General features: G+C 30.8%; 2 protein-coding genes across 2 annotated transcripts; both read left to right on the forward strand.

The window, feature by feature from the left end:
- LOC135134257 (uncharacterized) lies at positions 1 to 683 on the forward strand. Its single transcript, XM_064062920.1, has 3 exons — positions 1 to 102; positions 153 to 287; positions 338 to 683. The coding sequence occupies exons 1-3, from the start codon at positions 43 to 45 to the stop codon at positions 575 to 577; spliced, it is 435 nt and encodes a 144-aa protein (XP_063918990.1). The 5' UTR covers positions 1 to 42; the 3' UTR covers positions 578 to 683.
- A 12,389-nt stretch (positions 684 to 13,072) lies between these two features.
- LOC135134345 (uncharacterized) lies at positions 13,073 to 13,652 on the forward strand. Its single transcript, XM_064063030.1, has 3 exons — positions 13,073 to 13,129; positions 13,180 to 13,314; positions 13,365 to 13,652. The coding sequence occupies exons 1-3, from the start codon at positions 13,076 to 13,078 to the stop codon at positions 13,602 to 13,604; spliced, it is 429 nt and encodes a 142-aa protein (XP_063919100.1). The 5' UTR covers positions 13,073 to 13,075; the 3' UTR covers positions 13,605 to 13,652.
- The last annotated feature ends 10,644 nt before the right edge of the window (positions 13,653 to 24,296 follow it).

Here is a 24,296-nt window from a genome sequence, read left to right on the forward strand (position 1 = left end):
GTCCTTGCTCGCCCAGAAGGGCCACGGATCTTGAGTGACAAAATGGGGATGAATAAATGCGTCCTTCATTTTTGTGTCGGCTTGGTGGCCTTTCTCCTGATCGTAAGTAACTCAAATATTTAAGGGTGCATCCACTTACAAAATGATTTAAGTTAACTGGAGTGATAAGGATAATTCAAGTATTTACGGCTGGCGAAGAAGTTGGCGGGACGTTTGTGTGGTTTTATTTTATTATGGGGCTCGTGCACTTGGCTAGCGGCGTGTTACTGGCACACGGTGCCATGAAGGTGATAATAGAACTTATTTTGGGGTCTTCGATTAACGGTGTGTGTTTTAGCAAAAACCCAAGTTAGTTTTTGCCCATCTGGTCATAACTATCAGTTGTCTAAGTCTGGCTACAATTGGCGTATTGTTTATAATTTGTTTTATGGATTTATCGGATGGGACAGGAGTCATTGTGGGTTACGTGGCAGCTATAAGCATCTTCTTTGGTTTGGAGCGCATCGTGTACGACTTTTATAAGGACCTCAAGAGTGAACCGCAGGGGATGAACACTCACGCGACTTCTGAAGTTTGAGGAAGGATTACAAACTTTTAGTCAAATTTAATTTTAATTATGTGGTGTGTAACTATTGTTATTTATTATTTTGATACCTGTGATGTGGCGACAATAATAAAGCTAAGTGGATACTATGCCTTATTTTGTTTTAGTATTTATTTGATAAAGACATGAATTGAACTGAAATTCGATGCCACAATTTAGAAGTTAAAAGCGCTCAGCAAACGTTTTGCAAAAAATACCATTTACAAAAATATTTTACTGAATCCCACATACCTAGATATTAGATGTTAGGGACAAAATAAAACACTTGTTGCTAATTTTAAGTGCTGATAAATACGCTTTGCAAAGCTGTTTGTTTTCGACTTACGATTCCATCGTTCTCTTTGTCTATTAAACTGTTAAGGTCGATTTATAAACTTGTCACTGACGTTGCCGTTGTAAGATAAATACGCAGCGGAAGTATGCGTCGTTTATATCATCCGCTGACGTTGCCGTTGACGTTGGATTTTCAACCCATCAAACTTGAAATATGTTTAAAACGGTAAATTCTTGTAGACAAATGTGGATCTTGCAATTAAGCTCCGCCCTTCGATCTGCTAACGAATCAAAAATTCATCACGATTGAGATCGAGACGGATGGGTGGGGCTTCTCTTTTTTAATTAATACATTTAGTTTTCTTTGTATAACACGATTACTTAAGAACATTTCACATGGTAATTTGTCGGAGAAAAAAAGGATTTTACCATTAAGCTCCGCCCCTTGGCTTACGACGAATACAAAAAATCATCAGAATTGAGATAGGGCGGGTGGGCGGGGCTTACATTTTTTTTTGTCTTAATACATATACATAGCCATCTTTTCACAACAAGAACTTAGAACAAGTTTGAAATGATACATTGTTACTAGGAAATATGGATTTCGCAATTATGGAGCGGAGCCTAATTGCATAATCGATATTTCCTTCTACAAATGTTCCACTTACATGTTTTAAGTTTCAGTCAAAATGTAAGCCCGCCCACCCGCCCTATCTTTATTGTGATGATTTTTTTATTCGCCGTGAACCAAGGGGGCGGAGCTTAGCTACTAAATACTTGTTTCTTTACAAGAAATCACAAACATGTTTTTGAGTATCGTGTAGTTCAAAGAATACTATGTGTATTAAAAAAAAAAAACTCTTCTAAGAAAATGTACTAGCCCCGTTCACCCACTCTTTATTTTCTTTGAAAACTGGGTCATCTGCCAAAATGAGTCTTATTTTGGCAAATACTAGCTCCACCCACCCGCCCTTTGTTTAAGAGTAGATCATTTGCCAAAATTAGTCTTATCGTAGTGCGTACTACTAGATTCTACAGTTTTTCGTTTTTTCAACTTTCGAATTCTTCAATTTCTCGCTTTTTAAATTTTCAATTTTTTGATCTGTCTTTTGATTTTTGATTTCTCTGGACAACTGAAAAAACTTTAGATTTTTTTAATTTTACAATTTTGGCAGTTTTCCGATTTCTCAATTATTTGATTTTTAAAAATATCGAGAAAATAAATGTTTATTTTTTAAATTTTCGATTTTTGATTTTTTTTTCACCGAATTTTTGGAAGGAAGTAAAAAGAAATTTTGATCTGCGATTTTCCATGTTTACCGAAACTTTAGAACACCTGAAAATTTTGTTCTTTTAGTTAAAAAACCGAAAAATGACAAATCGTGAAAAGGAAAAATTTTAACTTGACAGCTTGAAAAATCAAAAAATTGGAATTAAAAACTGCAAAATTGTCAAACAAATTATCAAATGAAATATTCAAGAATTGTTTTTTTTTCAATTTTTCGATATTTCAGTTTTTGATTTTCCGATTATACAGTTGCACAATTTTCTGATTTCTCATTTATCCGATTTTTCAATTTGTCATTTTTTGATTTTTAGCAAGTATTAGCCCCGCCCACCCACCCTTTCTTTTCTTAGAAGAGTGGGTCATCCGCCAAAATTAGTCTTATCTTGACAAATACTAGCCCCGCCCACCCACCCTTATTTTCTTAGAGAATATGTCAGTTGCAAAAACATCCTTGCGAAGATAAGACTGATTTTGGCAGATGACATGTCCTCTGAGAAAACAAGGGTGGGTGGGCGGGGCTAGTATTTGTTAAAATAAGACTGATTTTGGCAGATGACCCACTCTTCTAAGAAAATAAAGGGTGAGTGGGTGGGACTAGTACTTGCTAAAAATAAAAAAAATTAAAAATCAAAAAATGAAAAATTGAAAAATCGGATAAATGAGAAATCGGAAAATCAAAATTTGAAATATCGAAAAATTGAAAAAAAAAACTAATCTTAAAAAATCGAAGATCTGAAAATTTTGTTTCTAATTTTCAATTTTTCAAAATTTCGGTTCGAATAAATTTCTTCTTTTAGTTAAAAATCGAAAAATGACATATCGTGAAAAATAAAAATTTTAAACTTGAGAACTTTAAAAAAGAAGAATTAAATTCAATTTTCCGATTTTTCATTCATTCGATTTTTCAATTTATCATTTTTTGATTTTAAATTTTTTTATTTTCAGCAAGAGCTAATAACACCCACCCTCCCTTTACTTTCTTAGAACAATAAGTCATCTGACAAAATCAGTCTTATTTTAACAAATACTAGCCCCGCCCACCCACCCTTGTTTTCTTAGAGGATATGTCATTTGCAAAAATCAGTCTCATACTTGCGAAGATAAGACTGATTTTGGCAGATGAGCTATTCTTTATTTTCTAAGAAAAGTATGTCATTGGCCAAAATGAGTCTTATTTTGGCAAATATTAGCTCCACCCACCCGCCCTTTGTTTTCTTAAGAGAGTAGATCATTTGCCAAAATTAGTCTTATCGTAGTGTGTACTACTAGATTCTTCAGTTTTTCGATTTTTCAACTTTCGAATTCTTCAATTTCTTGATTTATTAATTTTACAATTTGGCAGTTTTCCGATTTCTCAATTATTTGATTTTTAAGAATATCGAGAAAATAGATGTTTATTTTTTTAAATTTTCGATTTTTGATTCTTTTTCACCGAGTTTTTGGAAGGAAGTAAAAAGCAATTTTGATCAGCGATTTGCCATGTTTACCGAAACATTAAAACATCTGAAAATTTCGTTTCTAATTTTCAATTTTTCAAAATTTCTGTTGCAATAAATTAGTTCTTTTAGTAAAAAATCGAGAAATGACAAATCGTGAAAAGGAAAAATTTTAACTTGAGAACTTGAAAAATTAAAAATCAAAAGATTCTAAAATTGTAAAGTTAAAACTTGAAAAATCAAAAAATTGGAACTAAAAACTGCAACATTGTCAAACAAATTATCAAATAAAATATTCAAAAGTTGTAAAAATCTAAAAACTAAAAAAAAATGAAAACTGGAATTTCAAATTTGATTTTATAATTGTTTTTTTTTTTCAATTTTTCGGTATTTCAGTTTTTGATTTTCCGATTATACAGTTGCACAATTTTCCGATTTCTCATTTATCCGATTTTTCAATTTGTCATTTTTTGATTTTTCAATTTTTTTATTTTTAGCAAGTATTAGCTCCGCCCACCCACCCTTGTTTTCTTAGAGGATATGTCATTTGCAAAAATCAGTCTCATACTTGCGAAGATAAGACTGATTTTCCTAGCAGAGTAGGTCATTGGCCAAAATAAGTCTTACTTTGGCAAATACTAGCTCCGCCCACCCGCCCTTTGTTTTCTTTGGAGTAGATCATTTGCCAAAATCAGTCATATCGTAGTGAGTACTACTAGATTCTTCAGTTTTTCGATTTTTCAACTTTCGAATTCTTCAATTTCTCGCTTTTTAAATTTTCAAATTTTTGATCTGTCTTTCGATTTCTGATTTCTCTGGGCAACTGAAAAAAACTTTCAATTTTTTAATTTCACAGTTTTGGCAGTTTTCCGATTTCTCAATTACTTGATTTTTAAAAATATCTAGAAAATAGATGTTTATTTTTTAAATTTTCGATTTTTGATTTTTTGTCACCGAGTTTTTGGAAGGAAGTAAACAGAAATTTTGATCAGCGATTTTCCATGTTTACCGAAACTTTGGAACACCTAAAAATTTTGTTCTTTTAGTTAAAAATCGAAAAACGACAAATCGTGAAAAGGCAAAATTTTAACTTGAGAACTTGAAAAATCAAAAAATTGAAATTAAAAACTGCAAAATTGTCAAACAAATTATCAAATGAAATATATATTCAAAAGTTGTAAAAATCTAAAAACTAAAAAAAAAATGAAAACTGGAATTTCAAATTTGATTTTATAAGAATTGTTTTTTTTTCAATTTTTCGATATTTCAGTTTTTGATTTTCCGATTATACAGTTGCACAATTTTCCCATTTCTCATTTATCCGATTTTTCAATTTGTCATTTTTTGATTTTTAAATTTTTTGATTTTTAGCAAGTACCAGCCCCGCCCACCCACCCTTTCTTTTCTTAGAAGAGTGGGTCATCCGCCAAAATTAGTCTTATCTTGACAAGTACTAGCCCCGCCCACCCACCCTTATTTTCTTAGAGAATATGTCATTTGCAAAAATCAGCCTCATTCTTGCGAAGATAAGACTGATTTTGGCAGATGACATATCCTCTGAGAAAACAAGGGTGGGTGGGCGGCGCTAGTATTTGTTAAAATAAGACTGATTTTGGCAGATGACCCACTCTTCTAAGAAAATAAATGGTGAGTGGGTGGGACTAGAACTAAAAATAAAAAAAATTAAAAATCAAAAAATGACAAATTGAAAAATCGGATAAATGAGAAATCGGAAAATCAAAAACTGAAATATCGAAAAATTTAAAAAAACTAATCTTAAAAAATCGAACACCTGAAAATTTTGTTTCTAATTTTCATTTATCAAAATTTTGGTTCGTATAAATTTCTTCTTTTAGTTAAAAAATCGAAAAATGACATCGTGAAAAAGAAAAATTTTAAACTTAAGAACTTAAAAAATTAAAATCAATTTTCCGATTTTTCATTCATTCGATTTTTCAATTTATCATTTTCTGATTTTTAATTTTTTTTATTTTTAGCAAGAGCTAATTACACCCACCCACCCTTTACTTTCTTAGAACACATCTGCCAAAATCAGTCTTATTTTAACAAATACTAGCCCCGCCCACCCACCCTTGTTTTCTTAGAGGATATGTCATTTGCAAAAATCAGCCTCATACTTGCGAAGATAAGACTGATTTTGGCAGATGACCTATTTTTTATTTTCTAAGAAAAGTATGTCATTGGCCAAAATGAGTCTTATTTTGGCAAATATTAGCTCCACCCACCCGCTCTCTGTTTTCTTAAGAGAGTAGATCATTTGCCAAAATCAGTCTTATAGTGAGTACTTCTAGATACTTCAGCTTTTCGATTTTTCAACTTTCGAATTCTTCAATTTCTCGCTTTTTAAATTTTCAATTTTTTGATCTGTCTTTCGATTTTTTAATTTTACAATTTTGGCAGTTTTCCGATTTCTCAATTATTTGATTTTTAAAAATATTGAGGAAATAGATGTTTTTTTTTTAATTTTCGATTTTTGATTTTTTGTCAACGAGTTTTTGGAAGAAAGTAAAAAGCAATTTTGATCAGCGATTTGCCATGTTTACTTTAAAACATCTGAAAATTTTGTTTCTAGTTTTCAATTTTTCAAAATTTTGGTTCGAATAAATTTGTTCTTTTAGTTAATAAATCGAAAAACGACAAATCGTGAAAGGGAAAAATTTTTACTTGACAACCTGAAAAATTAAAAATCAAAAGATTAAAAAATTGTAAAGTTAATACTTGAAAAATCAAAAAATTGGAATTAAAAACTGCAAAATTGTCAAACACCCCCACCCTTATTTTCTTAGAGAATATATCATTTACAAAAATCAGCCTCATACTTGCGAAGATAAGACTGATTTTGGCAGATGACCTATTCTTTATTTTCCTAGCAGAGTAGGTCACTGTCCTCTGAGAAAACAAGGGTGGGTGGGCGGGGCTAGTATTTGTTAAAATAAGACTGATTTTGGCAGATGACCCACTCTTCAAAGAAAATAAAGGGTGAGTGGGTGGGACTAGTACTTGCTAAAAATAAAAAAAAATAAAAATCAAAAAATGACAAATTGAAAAATCTGATAAATGAAAAATCGGAAAATCAAAAACTGAAATATCTAAAAATTGAAAAAAAACTAATCTTAAAAAATCGAACATCTGAAAATTTTGTTTCTAATTTTCAATTTTTCAAAATTTCGATTCGAATAAATTTCTTCTTTAAGTTAAAAAATCGAAAAATGACATATCGTGAAAAAGAAAAATTTTAAACTTCAGAACATGAAAAATTAAAATCAAAAGATTCAAAAATTGTAAAGTTAAAATTTGCGAAATTGTCAAACAAATTATCAAATGAAATATTCAAAGATTGTAAAAATCTAAAAGCTAAAAAAAAAATGAAAACTGGAATTTCAAATTTGATTTTATAATAATTGTTTTTTTTTTTCAATTTTTCGATATTTCAGTTTTTGATTTTCCGATTATGCAGTTGTACAATTTTCCGATTTCTCATTCATCCGATTTTTCAATTTGTCATTTTTTGATTTTTAATTTTGTTTATTTTTAGCAAGTGCTAACCCCACCCACCCAACCTTTATTTTCTTAGAAGAATAAGTCATCTGCCAAAATCAATCTTATCTTGACAAGTACTAGCCCCGCCCACCCACCCTTATTTTATTGAAAATATGTCATTTGCAAAAATCAGCCTCATACTTGCCAAGATAAGATTGATTTTGGCAGGTGACCTACTCTTCTAAGAAAATAAAGGGTGGGTGGGCGGTACCTTTACACATCTAAGCGTGTTCAGATATTTCAGCAATAATGAATTTCATTTTTTAATTAAAATCAATTTTAATTCGATAATGTTTCAATTAAGTTATTTGACAATTTGCCAAACACATTTTTGAAAAATTAAATGTAAATGAAAAAGTAAGAGACGGTACTTTTATATATATTTTTTAACTGCATTTTTTTAATGAATTGTGGAATGTGGCGGGTCGGCAAGCCGCAGCCGCCGCCGGGCCGCCGAGGAAATAAACGTTTGTTACCCAATCCGGCAGATGGAGCCGCATCACAACAATTTCTAGCAGTCTTTTCCAACAATTTCGTTCACGCAGAACAGATTCCTCTATTGTCCAAATTCTTCCCTATGCCGCAACCGAGATAGTAGCAGAAGTAGTATTTAATATCGATATAGTTCTTTTAGCTGAAATTACTGTTTCCCGACTGCGACAACATTGTATGCAATCGGAAAGCAGTTGATGAAGTCCTCAATTTAAATTCAGTCCATTCCGATTTTTTACGACGTGGTTTGCTAGTAGTTTTCAACTAATGATAATGGCAAAACTAAGGATTCATAGTGTTAGGAATGAAACTGACATTGGCAATTTCCTACGAAAAAATTATTTTAACAAGTCAAAGTCGAAACATCCGAGATGTTTTTGTACATCCTGATATGACAAATCCCGAAAGTGCGTAACACAACGGTATGAGTCAAAATATTTGGCCGACCCGAAATTTTAACACCCAGTTTTGGGGGGGATTTCCCCCTGATAACCCTTCTCGGCGCATTATTTTCTCTCCAAACCGCTCCTGCATATAAGCATCAGCGCGAACTTATAACCCTTGTCCGCTCAGAAGGGCCGCGGATCTTGGTGACAGAATGGGGATGAACAAATGCGCTCTTCATTTTTGCGTCGGCTTGGTGGCCTTTCTCTTAATCGTAAGTAACTTAAATAAATATTTAAGAGTGCATCCACTTACAAAATGATTTAAGTTAACCGGAGTGATAAGGATAATTCAAGTAATTACGGCTGGAGAAGAAGCTGATGGGTCGTTTGTGTGGTTTTATTTAATCATGGGCTTCTTGCACTTGGTTAGCGGCTTGTTACTGGCATACGGTGCCGCGAAAGTGATAAGAGAACTTATTTTGGAGTCTTCGCTTGACGTTGTGTGTTTTAGCAAAAACCCACGTTAGTTTCTGCCCATCTGGTCATAACTATCAGTTGTCTTGGTCTGGCTACAATTGGTGTATTATTTATAATATGTTTTGTGGATTTATCCGACGGGACAGGAGGAATCGTTGTGGGTTACGTGGTAGCTATTTGCATCTTCTTTGGTTTGGAGCGCGTCGTGTGCGAGTTTTATAAGGAACTCAAGAGTGAACCGCAGGAGGTGGACGCTCATACGACTTCTGAAGTTTGATGAAGAATCAGAAACTTCGGGAAATTTAATTTTAGTTATTTAGTGTGAAACCATAGTTATTTACTGTTTTGTTACTTGTTGGGACAATATGACAATAATAAAGTTAAGAATCATTCACGTGGATACCATCTCTTATTTTATTTTTGTGCTTATTTGATAAAACCATGGAGAGTGAACGGGAAGTCGGCATAATAATAATTATGTTTTTAATAATTTTCAAGTGTCGGTCTCGCTGAAAATAAAACTATTTCTGTAAATTATTAAAAATGATGCACAATTGGAAAGCGAGAAGCGAGTAAGGCAAGGATGCATCGGCCGCACTTCAGACGGGTAGATAGGATGAATAAATTTCGACCGCCCAGCTTTATTTATAATCAACGACGTCATAGCAAAACGCATCTGTGCGTGATGTTCGACGTCCCGCATGCTATTGAATGCGCCAAGGTCATCAGGTTATGAGTGCAAAAAATTTATTTACAGCACATTATTTATCAACGGGAATACATTACATCGGAAGAATATCACGTAGACATTTGTTTGATTTGAATGAGTTTATCGCCCCAAAACAGATGACTAAAATTATTCATAAGCCTCCATTGAACAAAATATTCTGAATGTGATTATTATAATTTTTTCCTTGTCATTATTGTATTGTTATAAAGACGAGCGTATACTCACATTTTCCAGAAAATGGGGTGGCTCCTTCTTAATTTGATCAATAATAAATTGACCGATTCATTAATTTCCCGAAAATTTGGGAATACAATAATTTTATTCTTATTATTACACCACATCTATCCCAACTGATATACGTGTCCTTGCAAAAATGTTGATGACGTCATTGCATTTTTTTTTTAAATTCCCACTACAAAAATGTAATGAAAAAAAAAACACAATTGGCATGCAGTCGTCAAGTTTCCGACAGCGAGGGAAGTACTGTCTAAACTCTTTAGACCAATTTTTGATCTGTTTTTCGATTTTTGATATCTCTGGGCAACTGAAGAAAACTTTCGAATTTTAATTTTACAATTTTGGCAGTTTTCCGATTTCTCAATTATTTGATTTTTAAAAATATCGAGAAAATAAATGTTTATTTTTTTAATTTGCGATTTTTGATTTTTTATCACCGAATTTTTGGAAGGAAGTAAAAAGAAATTTTGATCAGCGATTTTCCATGTTTACCGAAACTTTAGAACACCTGAAAATTTTGTTCTTTTAGTTAAAAAAACGAAAAATGACAAATGGTGAAAAGGAAAAATTTTAACTTGACAACTTTAAAAATCAAAAAATTGGAATTTAAAACTGCAAAATTGTCAAACAAATTATCAAATGAAATATTCAAAAGTTGTAAAAATCTAAAAACTAAAAAAAAAAAATGAAAACTGGAATTTCAAAATTGATTTTATGAGAATTGTTTTTTTTTAATTTTTCGATATTTCAGTTTTTGATTTTCCGATTATACAGTTGCACAAATTTCCGATTTCTCATTTATCCGATTTTTCAATTTGTCATTTTTTGATTTTTAGCAAGTACTAGCCCCGCCCACCCACCCTTTATTTTCTTAGAAGAGTGGGTCATCCGCCAAAATCAGTCTTATCTTGACAAGTACTAGCCCCGCCCACCCACCCTTATTTTCTTAGAGAATGTCATTTGCAAAAATCAGCCTCATACTTGCGAAAGTAAGACTGATTTTGGCAGATAACATATCCTCTGAGAAAACAGGGGTGGGTGGGCGGGGCTAGTATTTGTTAAAATAAGACTGATTTTGGCGGATGACCCACTCTTCTAAGAAAATAAAGGGTGAGTGGGTGGGACTAGTACTTGCTAAAAATAAAAAAATTAAAAAAAAAAAATGACAAATTGAAAAATCGGATAAATGAGAAATCGGAAAATCAAAAACTGAAATATCGAAAAAATTGAAAAAAAACTAATCTTAAAAAATTGAACATCTGAAAATTTTGTTTCTAATTTTCAATTTTTCAAAATTTCGGTTCGAATAAATTTCTTCTTTTAGTTAAAAAATCGAAAAATGACATATCGTGAAAAAGAAAAATTTTAAACTTGAGAACTTGAAAAATTAAAATCAAAAAATTCAAGAATTGTAAAGTTTAAACTTGAAAAACCAAAAAATTGGAATTAAAACCTGCAAAATTGTCAAACAAATTATCAAATGAAATATTCAAGAGTTGTAAAAATCTAAAAACTAAAAAAAACGAAAACTGGAATTTCAAATTTAATTTTATAAGAATAGTTTTTTTTCAATTTTTCGATATTTCAGTTTTTGTTTTTCCGATTATACAGTTGCACAATTTTCCGATTTCTCATTTATCCGATTTTTCAATTTGTCATTTTTTGATTTTTAAATTTTTTTATTTTTAGCAAGTACTAGCCCCGCTCACCCACCCTTTCTTTTCTTAGAAGAGTGGGTTATCCGCCAAAATTAGTCTTATCTTGACAAGTACTAGCCCCGCTCACCCACCCTTATTTTCTTAGACAATATGTCATTTGCAAAAATCAGCCTCATTCTTGCGAAGATAAGACTGATTTTGGCAGATGAAATGTCCTCTGAGAAAACAAGGGTGGGTGGGCGGGGCTAGTATTTGTTAAAATAAGACTGATTTTGGCAGATGACCCACTCTTCTAAGAAAATAAAGGGTGAGTGGGTGGGACTAGTACTTGATAAAAATAAAAAAAATTAAAAATCAAAAAATGAAAAATTGAAAAATCGGATCAATGAGAAATCGGAAATTCAAAAACTGAAATATCGAAAAATTGAAAAAAACACTAATCTTAAAAATCGAACATCTGAAAATTTTGTTTCTAATTTTCAATTTTTCAAAATTTCGGTTCGAATAAATTTCTTCTTTTAGTTAAAAAATCGAAAAATGACATATCGTGAAAAGGAAAAATTTTAAACTTCAGAACTTGAAAAATTAAAATCAAAAGATTCAAAAATTGTAAATTTAAAATTTGCGAAATTGTCAAACAAATTATCAAATGAAATATTCAAAAGTTGTAAAAATCTAAAAACTAAAAAAAAAAGAAAACTGGAATTTCGAATTTGATTTTATAAGAATTGTTTTTTTCCAATTTTTCGATATTTCAGTTTTTGATTTTCCGATTATACAGTTGTACAATTTTCCGATTTCTCATTCATCCGATTTTACAATTTGTCATTTTTTTATTTTTAATTTTGTTTATTTTTAGCAAGTGCTAACCCCACCCACCCAACCTTAATTTTCTTAGAAGAATAAGTCATCTGCCAAAATCAGTCTTATCTTGACAAGTACTAGCCCCGCCCACCCACCCTTATTTTCTTAGAGAATATGTCATTTGCAAAAATCAGCCTCATACTTGCCAAGATAAGATTGATTTTGGCAGGTGACCTACTCTTCTAAGAAAATAATGGGTGGGTGGGCGGTACTAGTACCTTTACACATCTAAGCGTGTTCAGATATTTCAGCAATAATGAATTTCATTTTTTAAATAAATTCAATTTTAATTCGATAATGTTTCAATTAAGTTATTTGACAATTTGCCAAACACATTTTTGAAAAATTAAATGTAAATGAAAATAGTAAGAGACGGTACTTTTATTTATATTTTTTAACTGCATTTTTTTAATGAATTGTGGAATGTGGCGGGTCGGCAAGCCGCAGCCGCCGCCGGGCCGCCGACGAAATAAACGTTTGTTACCCAATCCGGCAGATGGAGCCGCATCACAACAATTTCTAGCAGTCTTTTCCAACTTCGTTCACGCAGAACAGATTCCTCTATTGTCCAAATTCTTCCCTATGCCGCAAACGAGAGAGTAGCAGAAGTAGTATTTAATATCGATATAGTTCTTTTAGCTGAAATTACTGTTTCCCGACTGCGACAACATTGTATGCAATCGGAAAGCAATTGATGAAGTCCTCAATTTAAATTCAGTCCATTCCGATTTTTTATGACGTGGTTTGCTAGTAGTTTTCAACTAATGATAATGGCAAAACTAAGGATTCATAGTGTTAGGAATGAAACTGACATTGGCAATTTCCTACGAAAAAATTATTTTAACAAGTCAAAGTCGAAACATCTGAGATGTTTTTGTACATCCTGATATGACTCAAAATATTTGGCAGACCCGAAATTTTGACACCCAGTTTTGGGGGGGATTTCCCCCTGATAACCCTTCTCGGCGCATTATTTTCTCCCCAAACCGCTCCTGCGTATAAGCATCAGCGCGAACTTTCAGCCCTTGTTCGCTCAGAAGGGCTGCGGATCTTGAGTGACAAAATGGGGATGAACAAATGCGCTCTTCATTTTTGTGTCGGCTTTATGGCCTTTATCCTAATCGTAAGTAACTTAAATATTTAAGAGTGCATCCACTTACAAAATCATTTAAGACAACTGGAATGATAAGGGTATTTCAAGTAATTACGGCTGGAGACGAAGTTGGCGGGTCGTTTGTGTGGTTTTATTTTATCATGGGCTTCGTGCACTTGGTTAGCGGCTTGTTACTGGCATACGGTGCCGCGAAGGTGATAAGAGAACTTATTTTGGAGTTTTCGCTTAAAGTTGTGTGTTTTAGGAAAAACCCAAGTTAGTTTTTGCCCATCTGGTCATAACTATCAGTTGTCTTGGTCTGGCTACAATTGGCGTATTGTTTATAATATGTTTTATGAATTTATCCAATGGGACAGGAATCGTTGTGGGTTACGTGGCAGCTATTTGCATCTTCTTTGGTTTGGAGCGCGCCGTGTATGAGTTTTATAAGGAACTCAAGAGTGAACCGCAGGAGGTGGACGCTCATACGACTTCTGAAGTTTGATGAAGAATTGGAAACTTCGTGAAATTTTTAATTTTAATTCTGTAGTGTGAAACCATTGTTATTTACTGTTTTGTTACTTGTTGGAACAATATGACAATAATAAAGTTAAGAAACTTCCACGTGGATACCATCCTTTATTTTGTTTCTGTGCTTATTTGATAAAACCATGGAGAGTGAACTGGAAGTCGGCATAATAATAATATTTTTAATAATTTTCAAGTGTCGGTCTCGCTGAAAATACAACTATTTCTGTAAATTATTAAAAATGATGCACAATTGGAAAGCGAGAAACGAGTAAGGCAAGGATGCACCGGCCGCACTTCAGACGTCATAGCAAAACGCATCTGTGTGTGATGTTCGACGTCCCGCATGCTGTTGAATGCGGGAATATATTACATCGGAAGAATGTCACGTAGACATTTATTTGATTTGAATGAGTTTATCCCCATTATTTTATTGTTATAACGACGAGCGTATTCTCACATTTTCCAAAACATGGGGTGGCTCGTTCTTAATTTGATCAATAATAAATTGACCGATTCATTAATTTTTTTGAGTCACCTGTTTAAGCAAATCTGAAAAGTGTTAATAGTGTTAGGAATCAAATTGGCATTGGCAATTTCCTATAACTTTGCTGTAAAATTATAAATAATTTTAACAAGCCGAAGTCGAAACATTTGAGATATTTTTGTACATCCTGATATGAAAAATAGTGCTTAACGGGTAGCGACCACACATTACGAAAGGGTGTAAGACAAAGATATGAACTCAAAATATTTAGCAGACTTCCAGTTTTTAGGGGGAATTTCCCGTTGATAACTCTTCTCGGCGCATTCATTTTCTCCCCAAACCGCTCCTGCGTATAAGAATCAACGCGAACATTTATGGCCCTTGTTCGTTCAGAACTATCAGAAGGGCCGCAGATCTTGAGTGACAAAATGGGGATAAAAAAATGCGCTCTTTATTTTTGTGTCGGCTTGGTGGTCTTTTTCCAAATCGTAAGTAACTTGAATATTTAAGAGTGCATCCACTGACAAAATCATTCAAGTCAACCGGAGTGTTGCGGATAATTCTAACATGTATGGGCAGGACGATTATGCCGCTTTATCTCTTTATGGGTCTCGTGTACTTGGCTAGCGGATTGTTACTGGCATACGGTGCCACGAAAGTGATAATAGAACTTATTTTGGAGTATCCGCTTAACGTTGTGTGTTTTAGCAAAAACCCAAAGCAGTTTTAGCCCATCTAGTCATAACTATCACTAGTCTAGTTTTGGCTACAATTGCCATATTGTATACAATATGTTTTACGCATTTATCCGGCGGGGAAGAAATCATTGTGTATTACGGGATAATTACTATCGTCTTCTTTGGTTTGGAGTGCGCCGTGTACAACCTTTATAAGGATCTCAAGAGTGAACCGCAGGGGGTGGACACTCAGACGACTTCAGAAGTTTGATGAAAAATTGGAAACTTCGTGAAATTTAATTTTAAGTATGTAGTGTGAAACCATAGTGTTTTGTTACTTGTTGGAACAATATGACAATAATAAAGTTAAGAATCATTCACGTGGATACCATCTCTTATTTTATTTTTGTGCTTATTTGATAAAACCATGGAGAGTGAACTGGAAGTCGGCATAATAATAATATTTTTAATAATTTTCAAGTGTCGGTCTCGCTGAAAATACAACTATTTCTGTAAATTGTTAAAAATGACGCACAACTGGAAAGCGAGAAGCGAGTAAGGCAAGGATGCACCGGCCGCACTTCAGACGTCATAGCAAAACGCATCTGTGCCTGATGTTCGACGTCCCCCATGCTGTTGAATGCGAGAATACATTACATCGGAAGAATGTCACGTAGACATTTATTTGATTTGAATGAGTTTATCCCCATTATTTTATTGTTATAACGACGAGCGTATTCTCACATTTTCCAAAACATGGGGTGGCTCGTTCTTAATTTGATCAATAATAAATTGACCGATTCATTAATTTTTTTGAGTCACCTGTTTAAGCAAATCTGAAAAGTGTTATTAGTGTTAGGAATCAAAATGGCATTGGCAATTTCCTATAACTTTCCTGTAAAATTATAAATAATTTTAACAAGCCGAAGTCGAAACATTTGAGATGTTTTTGTACATCCTGATATGAAAAATGTCAGTGTTTAACGGGTAGCGATCACACATTACGAAAGTGTGTAACACAAACGTATGGACTCAAAATATTTGGCGAACCTCCAGTTTTTAGGGGAAATTTCCCGTTGATAACTCTTCTCGGCGCATTCATTTTCTCCCCAAACCGCTTCTGCGTATCAGAATCAGCGCGAACCTTTATAGCCCTTGTTCGTTCAGAACTATCAGAAGCGCATGAGATCTTGAGTGACAAAATGGGGATGAACAAATGCCCTCTTCATTTTTGTGTCGGCTTGGTGGTCTTTCTCCAAATCGTAAGTAACTTAAAAATATTTAAGAGTGCATCCACTTACAAAATCATTTAAGACAACCGGAATGATAAGGATAATTCAAGTTATTATGGCTGGCAATGAAGTTGGCGGGATGTTTCTGTGGTTTTATTATATTATGGGCTTCGTGCACTTGAATAGTGGTTTGTTACTGGCATGCGGTGCCACGAAAGTGATAATAGAACTTATTTTGGAGTCTTCGCTTAACGTTGTGTGTTTTAGCAAAAACCCAAATTAGTTTTAGCCCATCTGGTCATAACTATCACTTGTCTAGTTTTGGCTACAATTGCCATATTGTATACAATATGTTTTACGGATTTATCCGACGGGAAAGCAATCATTGTGCGTTACGGGATAATTACTATCGTCTTCTTTGGTTTGGAGTGCGCCGTGTACAACTTTTATAAAGACCTCAAGAGTGAACCGCAGGGGGTGGACGCTCATATGACTTCTGAAGTTTGATGAAGAATTGTAAACTTCGTGAAATTTAATTTTAAGTATGTAGTGTGAAACCATAGTTATTTATTGTTTTGTTACTTGTTGGAACAATATGACAATAATAAAGTTAAGAATCATCCACATGGATACCATCCCTTATTTGTTTTTAGCGTAAGATTATCAACAATTTGACAATTTTCGGTCCAATGGAAAACATTGTAACCATTTTTTTGGAAAATTTTTGAAAATTTTTTATTCATTTTTCGCATTTACTGAACCAGAGATCGTTACGGCGAGTTCAGATTTGTAACTGGCGGAAGATTATCTACAATTTGACACCAATTTTCAGTCGATTGAACCAATTTTGACTATTTTTTGGAATTTTTTGAAAAACTAATAAATCGAAAAATTGCAGAAAAGTAAAATAACAAAATTGAAAAATTGCAAATGGAAGAAATGAAGAAACGAAAAATTGAAACGTTGGAAAACTAAAAATCGAGAAAGTTAAAAATCGAAAAACATCAATGGATCAAAAAATTGGAAAACCCAAAAATTGTAAAATCGGAAAGTTATCTACAATTTGACACCAATTTCCAGTGGATTGAACCAATTTTGGCGATTTTTTGGAAAATTTTTGAAAAATTGAAAAACTAAAAAAATCGAAAAATTGCAGAAAAGTAAAATAACAAAATTGAAAAATTGCAAATGGAAGAAATGAAGAAACGAAAAATTGAAACGTTGGAAAACTAAAAATCGAAAAACATCAATGGATCAAAAAATTGGAAAACCCAAAAACTGTAAAATCGGGAAGTTATCTACAATTTGACACCAATTTTGACGATTTTTTGGAAAATTTTTGAAAAATTGAAAAACTAAAAAAATCGAAAAATTGCAGAAAAGTAAAATAACAAAATTGAAAAATTGCAAATGGAAGAAATGAAGAAACGAAAAATTGAAACGTTGGAAAACTAAAAATCAAGAAAGTTAAAAATCGAAAAACATCAATGGATCAAAAAATTGGAAAACCCAAAAATTGTAAAATCGGAAAGTTATCTACAATTTGACACCAATTTTCAGTCGATTGAACGAATTTTGACGATTTTTTGGAAAATTTTTGAAAAATTGAAAAACTAAAAAAATCGAAAAATTGCAGAAAAGTAAAATAACAAAATTGAAAAATTGCAAATGGAAGAAATGAAGAAACGAAAAATTGAAACGTTGGAAAACTAAAAATCGAGAAAGTTAAAAATCGAAAAACATCAATGGATCAAAAAATTGGAAAACCCAAAAATTGTAAAATCGGAAAGTTATCTACAATTTGACACCAATTTTCAGTGGATTGAACCAATTTTGACTATTTTTTGGAAAATTTTTGAAAAATTGAAAAACTAAAAAAATCGAAAAATTGCAGAAAAGTAAAATAACAAAATTGAAAAATTGCAAATGGAAGAAATGAAGAAACGAAAAATTGAAACGTTGGAAAACTAAAAATCGAGAAAGTTAAAAATCGAAAAACATCAATGGATCAAAAATTGGAAAACCCAAAAATTGTAAAATCGGAAAGTTATCTACAATTTGATACCAATTTCCAGTAGATTGAACCAATTTTGACGATTTTTTGGAAAATTTTTGAAAAATTGAAAAACTAAAAAAATCGAAAAATTGCAGAAAAGTAAAATAACAAAATTGAAAAATTGCAAATGGAAGAAATGAAAAAACGAAAAATTGAAAGGTTGGAAAACTAAAAATCGAGAAAGTTAAAAATCGAAAAACATCAATGTATCAAAAAATTGGAAAACCCAAAAATTGTAAAATCGGAAAGTTATCTACAATTTGACACCAATTTTCAGTCGATTGAACCAATTTTGACGATTTTTTGGAAAATTTTTGAAAAATTGAAAAACTAAAAAAATCGAAAAATTGCAGAAAAGTAAAATAACAAAATTGAAAAATTGCAAATGGAAGAAATGAAGAAACGAAAAATTGAAACGTTGGAAAACTAAAAATCGAGAAAGTTAAAAATCGAAAAACATCAATGGATCAAAAATTGGAAAACCCAAAAATTGTAAAATCGGAAAGTTATCTACAATTTGACACCAATTTTCAGTCGATTGAACCAATTTTGACGATTTTTTGGAAAATTTTTGAAAAATTGAAAAACTAAAAAAATCGAAAAATTGCATAAAAGTAAAATAACAAAATTGAAAAATTGCAAATGGAAGAAATGAAGAAACGAAAAATTGAAACGTTGGAAAACTAAAAATCGAGAAATTTAAAAATCGAAAAACATCAATGGATCAAAAAATTGGAAAACCCAAAAATTGTAAAATCGGAAAGTTATCTACAATTTGACACCAATTTTCAGTCGATTGAACCAATTTTGACGATTTTTTGGAAAATTTTTGAAAAATTGAAAAACTAAAAAAATCGAAAAATTGCAGAAAAGTAAAATCACAAAATTGAAAACTTGCAAATGGAAGAAATGAAGAAACGAAAAACTGAAACGTTGGAAAACTAAAAATCGAGAAATTTAAAAATCGAAAAACATCAATGGATCAAAAAATTGGAAAACCCAAAAATTGTAAAATCGGAAAGTTATCTACAATTTGACACCAATTTTCAGTCGATTGAACCAATTTTGACGATTTTTTGGAAAATTTTTGAAAAATTGAAAAACTAAAAAAATCGAAAAATTGCAGAAAAGTAAAATAACAAAATTGAAAAATTGCAAATGGAAGAAATGAAGAAACGAAAAATTGAAACGTTGGAAAACTAAAAATCGAGAAAGTTAAAAATCGAAAAACATCAATGGATCAAAAAATTGGAAAACCCAAAAATTGTAAAATCGGAAAGTTATCTACAATTTGACACCAATTTCCAGTGGATTGAACCAACTTTGACGATTTTTTGGAAAATTTTTGAAAAACTGAAAAACTAAAAAAATCGAAAAATTGCAGCAAAGTAAAATAACAAAATTGAAAAATTGCAAATGGAAGAAATGAAGAAACGAAAAATTGAAACGTTGGAAAACTAAAAATCGAGAAAGTTAAAAATCGAAAAACATCAATGGATCAAAAATTGGAAAACCCAAAAATTGTAAAATCGGAAAGTTATCTACAATTTGACACCAATTTCCAGTGGATTGAACCAATTTTGACGATTTTTTGGAAAATTTTTGAAAAATTGAAAAACTAAAAAAATCGAAAAATTGCAGAAAAGTAAAATAACAAAATTGAAAAATTGCAAATGGAAGAAATGAAGAAACGAAAAATTGAAACGTTGGAAAACTAAAAATCGAGAAAGTTAAAAATCGAAAAACATCAATGGATCAAAAAATTGGAAAACCCAAAAATTGTAAAATCGGAAAGTTATCTACAATTTGACACCAATTTTCAGTCGATTGAACCAATTTTGACGATTTTTTGGAAATTTTTTGAAAAATTGAAAAACTAAAAAAATCGAAAAATTGCAGAAAAGAAAAATAATAAAATTGAAAAATTGCAAATGGAAGAAATGAAGAAACGAAAAATTGAAACGTTGGAAAACTAAAAATCGAGAAAGTTAAAAATCGAAAAACATCAATGGATCAAAAAATTGGAAAACCCAAAAATTGTAAAATCGGAAAGTTATCTACAATTTGACACCAATTTTCAGTCGATTAAACCAATTTTGACGATTTGTTGGAAAATTTTTGAAAAATTGAAAAACTAAAAAAATCGAAAAATTGCAGAAAAGTAAAATAACAAAATTGAAAAATTGCAAATGGAAGAAATGAAGAAACGAAAAATTGAAACGTTGGAAAACTAAAAATCGAGAAAGTTAAAAATCGAAAAACACCAATGGATCAAAAAATTGGAAAACCCAAAAATTGTAAAATCGGAAAGTTATCTACAATTTGACACCAATTTCCAGTCGATTGAACCAATTTTGACTATTTTTTGGAAATTTTTTTGAAAAATTGAAAAACTAAAAAAATCGAAAAATTGCAGAAAAGTAAAATAACAAAATTGAAAAATTGCAAATGGAAGAAATGAAGAAACGAAAAATTGAAACGTTGGAAAACTAAGAATCGAGAAAGTTAAAAATCGAAAAACATCAATGGATCAAAAAATTGGAAAACCCAAAAATTGTAAAATCGGAAAGTTATCTACAATTTGACACCAATTTTCAGTCGATTGAACCAATTTTGACGATTTTTTGGAAAATTTTTGAAAAATTGAAAAACTAAAAAAATCGAAAAATTGCAGAAAAGTAAAATAACAAAATTGAAAACTTGCAAATGGAAGAAATGAAGAAACGAAAAATTGAAACGTTGGAAAACTGAAAATCGAGAAAGTTAAAAATCGAAAAACATCAATGCATCAAAAATTGGAAAACCCAAAAATTGTAAAATCGGAAAGTTATCTACAATTTGACACCAATTCCCAGTAGATTGAACCAATTTTGACGATTTTTTGGAACATTTTTGAAAAATTGAAAAACTAAAAAAATCGAAAAATTGCAGAAAAGTAAAATAACAAAATTGAAAAATTGCAAATGGAAGAAATGAAGAAACAAAAAATTGAAACGTTGGAAAACTAAAAATCGAGAAAGTTAAAAATCGAAAAACATCAATGGATCAAAAAATTGGAAAACCCAAAAATTGTAAAATCGGAAAGTTATCTACAATTTGACACCAATTTTCAGTCGATTGAACCAATTTTGACGATTTTTTGGAAAATTTTTGAAAAATTGAAAAACTAAAAAAATCGAAAAATTGCAGAAAAGTAAAATAACAAAATTGAAAAATTGCAAATGGAAGAAATGAAGAAACGAAAAATTGAAACGTTGGAAAACTAAAAATCGAGAAAGTTAAAAATCGAAAAACATCAATGGATCAAAAAATTGGAAAACCCAAAAATTGTAAAATCGGAAAGTTATCTACAATTTGACACCAATTTTCAGTCGATTGAACCAATTTTGACGATTTTTTGGAAATTTTTTGAAAAATTGAAAAACTAAAAAAATCGAAAAATTGCAGAAAAGAAAAATAATAAAATTGAAAAATTGCAAATGGAAGAAATGAAGAAACGAAAAATTGAAACGTTGGAAAACTAAAAATCGAGAAAGTTAAAAATCGAAAAACATCAATGGATCAAAAAATTGGAAAACCCAAAAATTGTAAAATCGGAAAGTTATCTACAATTTGACACCAATTTTCAGTCGATTAAACCAATTTTGACGATTTGTTGGAAAATTTTTGAAAAATTGAAAAACTAAAAAAATCGAAAAATTGCAGAAAAGTAAAATAACAAAATTGAAAAATTGCAAATGGAAGAAATGAAGAAACGAAAAATTGAAACGTTGGAAAACTAAAAATCGAGAAAGTTAAAAATCGAAAAACACCAATGGATCAAAAAATTGGAAAACCCAAAAATTGTAAAATCGGAAAGTTATCTACAATTTGACACCAATTTCCAGTCGATTGAACCAATTTTGACTATTTTTTGGAAATTTTTTTGAAAAATTGAAAAACTAAAAAAATCGAAAAATTGCAGAAAAGTAAAATAACAAAATTGAAAAATTGCAAATGGAAGAAATGAAGAAACGAAAAATTGAAACGTTGGAAAACTAAAAATCGAGAAAGTTAAAAATCGAAAAACATCAATGGATCAAAAAATTGGAAAACCCAAAAATTGTAAAATCGGGAAGTTATCTACAATTTGACACCAATTTTGACGATTTTTTGGAAAATTTTTGAAAAATTGAAAAACTAAAAAAAATCGAAAAATTGCAGAAAAGTAAAATAACAAAATTGAAAAATTGCAAATGGAAGAAATGAAGAAACGAAAAATTGAAACGTTGGAAAACTAAAAATCGAGAAAGTTAAAAATCGAAAAACATCAATGGATCAAAAATTGGAAAACCCAAAAATTGTAAAATCGGAAAGTTATCTACAATTTGACACCAATTTCCAGTGGATTGAACCAATTTTGACGATTTTTTGGAAAATTTTTGAAAAATTGAAAAACTAAAAAAATCGAAAAATTGCAGAAAAGTAAAATAACAAAATTGAAAAATTGCAAACGGAAGAAATGAAGAAACGAAAAATTGAAACATTGGAAAACTAAAAATCGAGAAAGTTAAAAATCGAAAAACATCAATGGATCAAAAATTGGAAAACCCAAAAATTGTAAAATCGGAAAGTTATCTACAATTTGACACCAATTTCCAGTAGATTGAACCAATTTTGATGATTTTTTCGAAAATTTTCGAAAAATTGAAAAACTAAAAAAATCGAAAAATTGCAGAAAAGTAAAATAACAAAATTGAAAAATTGCAAATGGAAGAAATGAAGAAACGAAAAATTGAAACGTTGGAAAACTAAAAATCGAGAAAGTTAAAAATCGAAAAACATCAATGGATCAAAAATTGGAAAACCCAAAAATTGTAAAATCGGAAAGTTATCTACAATTTGACACCAATTCCCAGTAGATTGAACCAATTTTGACGATTTTTTGGAACATTTTTGAAAAATTGAAAAACTAAAAAAATCGAAAAATTGCAGAAAAGTAAAATAACAAAATTGAAAAATTGCAAATGGAAGAAATGAAGAAACAAAAAATTGAAACGTTGGAAAACTAAAAATCGAGAAAGTTAAAAATCGAAAAACATCAATGGATCAAAAAATTGGAAAACCCAAAAATTGTAAAATCGGAAAGTTATCTACAATTTGACACCAATTTTCAGTCGATTGAACCAATTTTGACGATTTTTTGGAATTTTTTTGAAAAATTGAAAAACTAAAAAAATCGAAAAATTGCAGAAAAGAAAAATAATAAAATTGAAAAATTGCAAATGGAAGAAATGAAGAAACGAAAAACTGAAACGTTGGAAAACTAAAAATCGAGAAAGTTAAAAATCGAAAAACATCAATGGATCAAAAAATTGGAAAACCCAAAAATTGTAAAATCGGAAAGTTATCTACAATTTGACACCAATTTCCAGTCGATTGAACCAATTTTGACGATTTTTTGGAAAATTTTTGAAAAATTGAAAAACTAAAAAAATCGAAAAATTGCAGAAAACTAAAATAACAAAATTGAAAAATTGCAAATGGAAGAAATGAAGAAACGAAAAACTGAAACGTTGGAAAACTAAAAATCGAGAAAGTTAAAAATCGAAAAACATCAATGGATCAAAAAATTGGAAAACCCAAAAATTGTAAAATCGGAAAGTTATCTACAATTTGACACCAATTTCCAGTCGATTGAACCAATTTTGACGATTTTTTGGAAAATTTTTGAAAAATTGAAAAACTAAAAAAATCGAAAAATTGCAGAAAAGTAAAATAACAAAATTGAAAAATTGCAAACGGAAGAAATGAAGAAACGAAAAATTGAAACATTGGAAAACTAAAAATCGAGAAAGTTAAAAATCGAAAAACATCAATGGATCAAAAATTGGAAAACCCAAAAATTGTAAAATCGGAAAGTTATCTACAATTTGACACCAATTTTCAGTCGATTGAACCAATTTTGACGATTTTTTGGAAAATTTTTGAAAAATTGAAAAACTAAAAAAATCGAAAAATTGCGGAAAAGTAAAATAACAAAACTGAAAAATTGATAAACTAAAAAAATCGAAAAATTGCGGAAAAGTAAAATAACAAAACTGAAAAATTGCCAATGGAAGAAATGAAGAAACGAAAAATTGAAACGTTGGAAAACTAAAAATCGAGAAAGTTAAAAATCGAAAAACATCAATGGATCAAAAATTGGAAAACCCAAAAATTGTAAAATCGGAAAGTT

This window comes from Zophobas morio, unplaced genomic scaffold, assembly GCF_036711695.1.
Source record: "Zophobas morio isolate AGI-343-1 ecotype UQ-CSIRO unplaced genomic scaffold, CSIRO_AGI_Zmor_V1 ptg000002l, whole genome shotgun sequence".
In the NCBI taxonomy this organism is placed as follows: Eukaryota; Metazoa; Arthropoda; class Insecta; order Coleoptera; family Tenebrionidae; genus Zophobas; species Zophobas morio.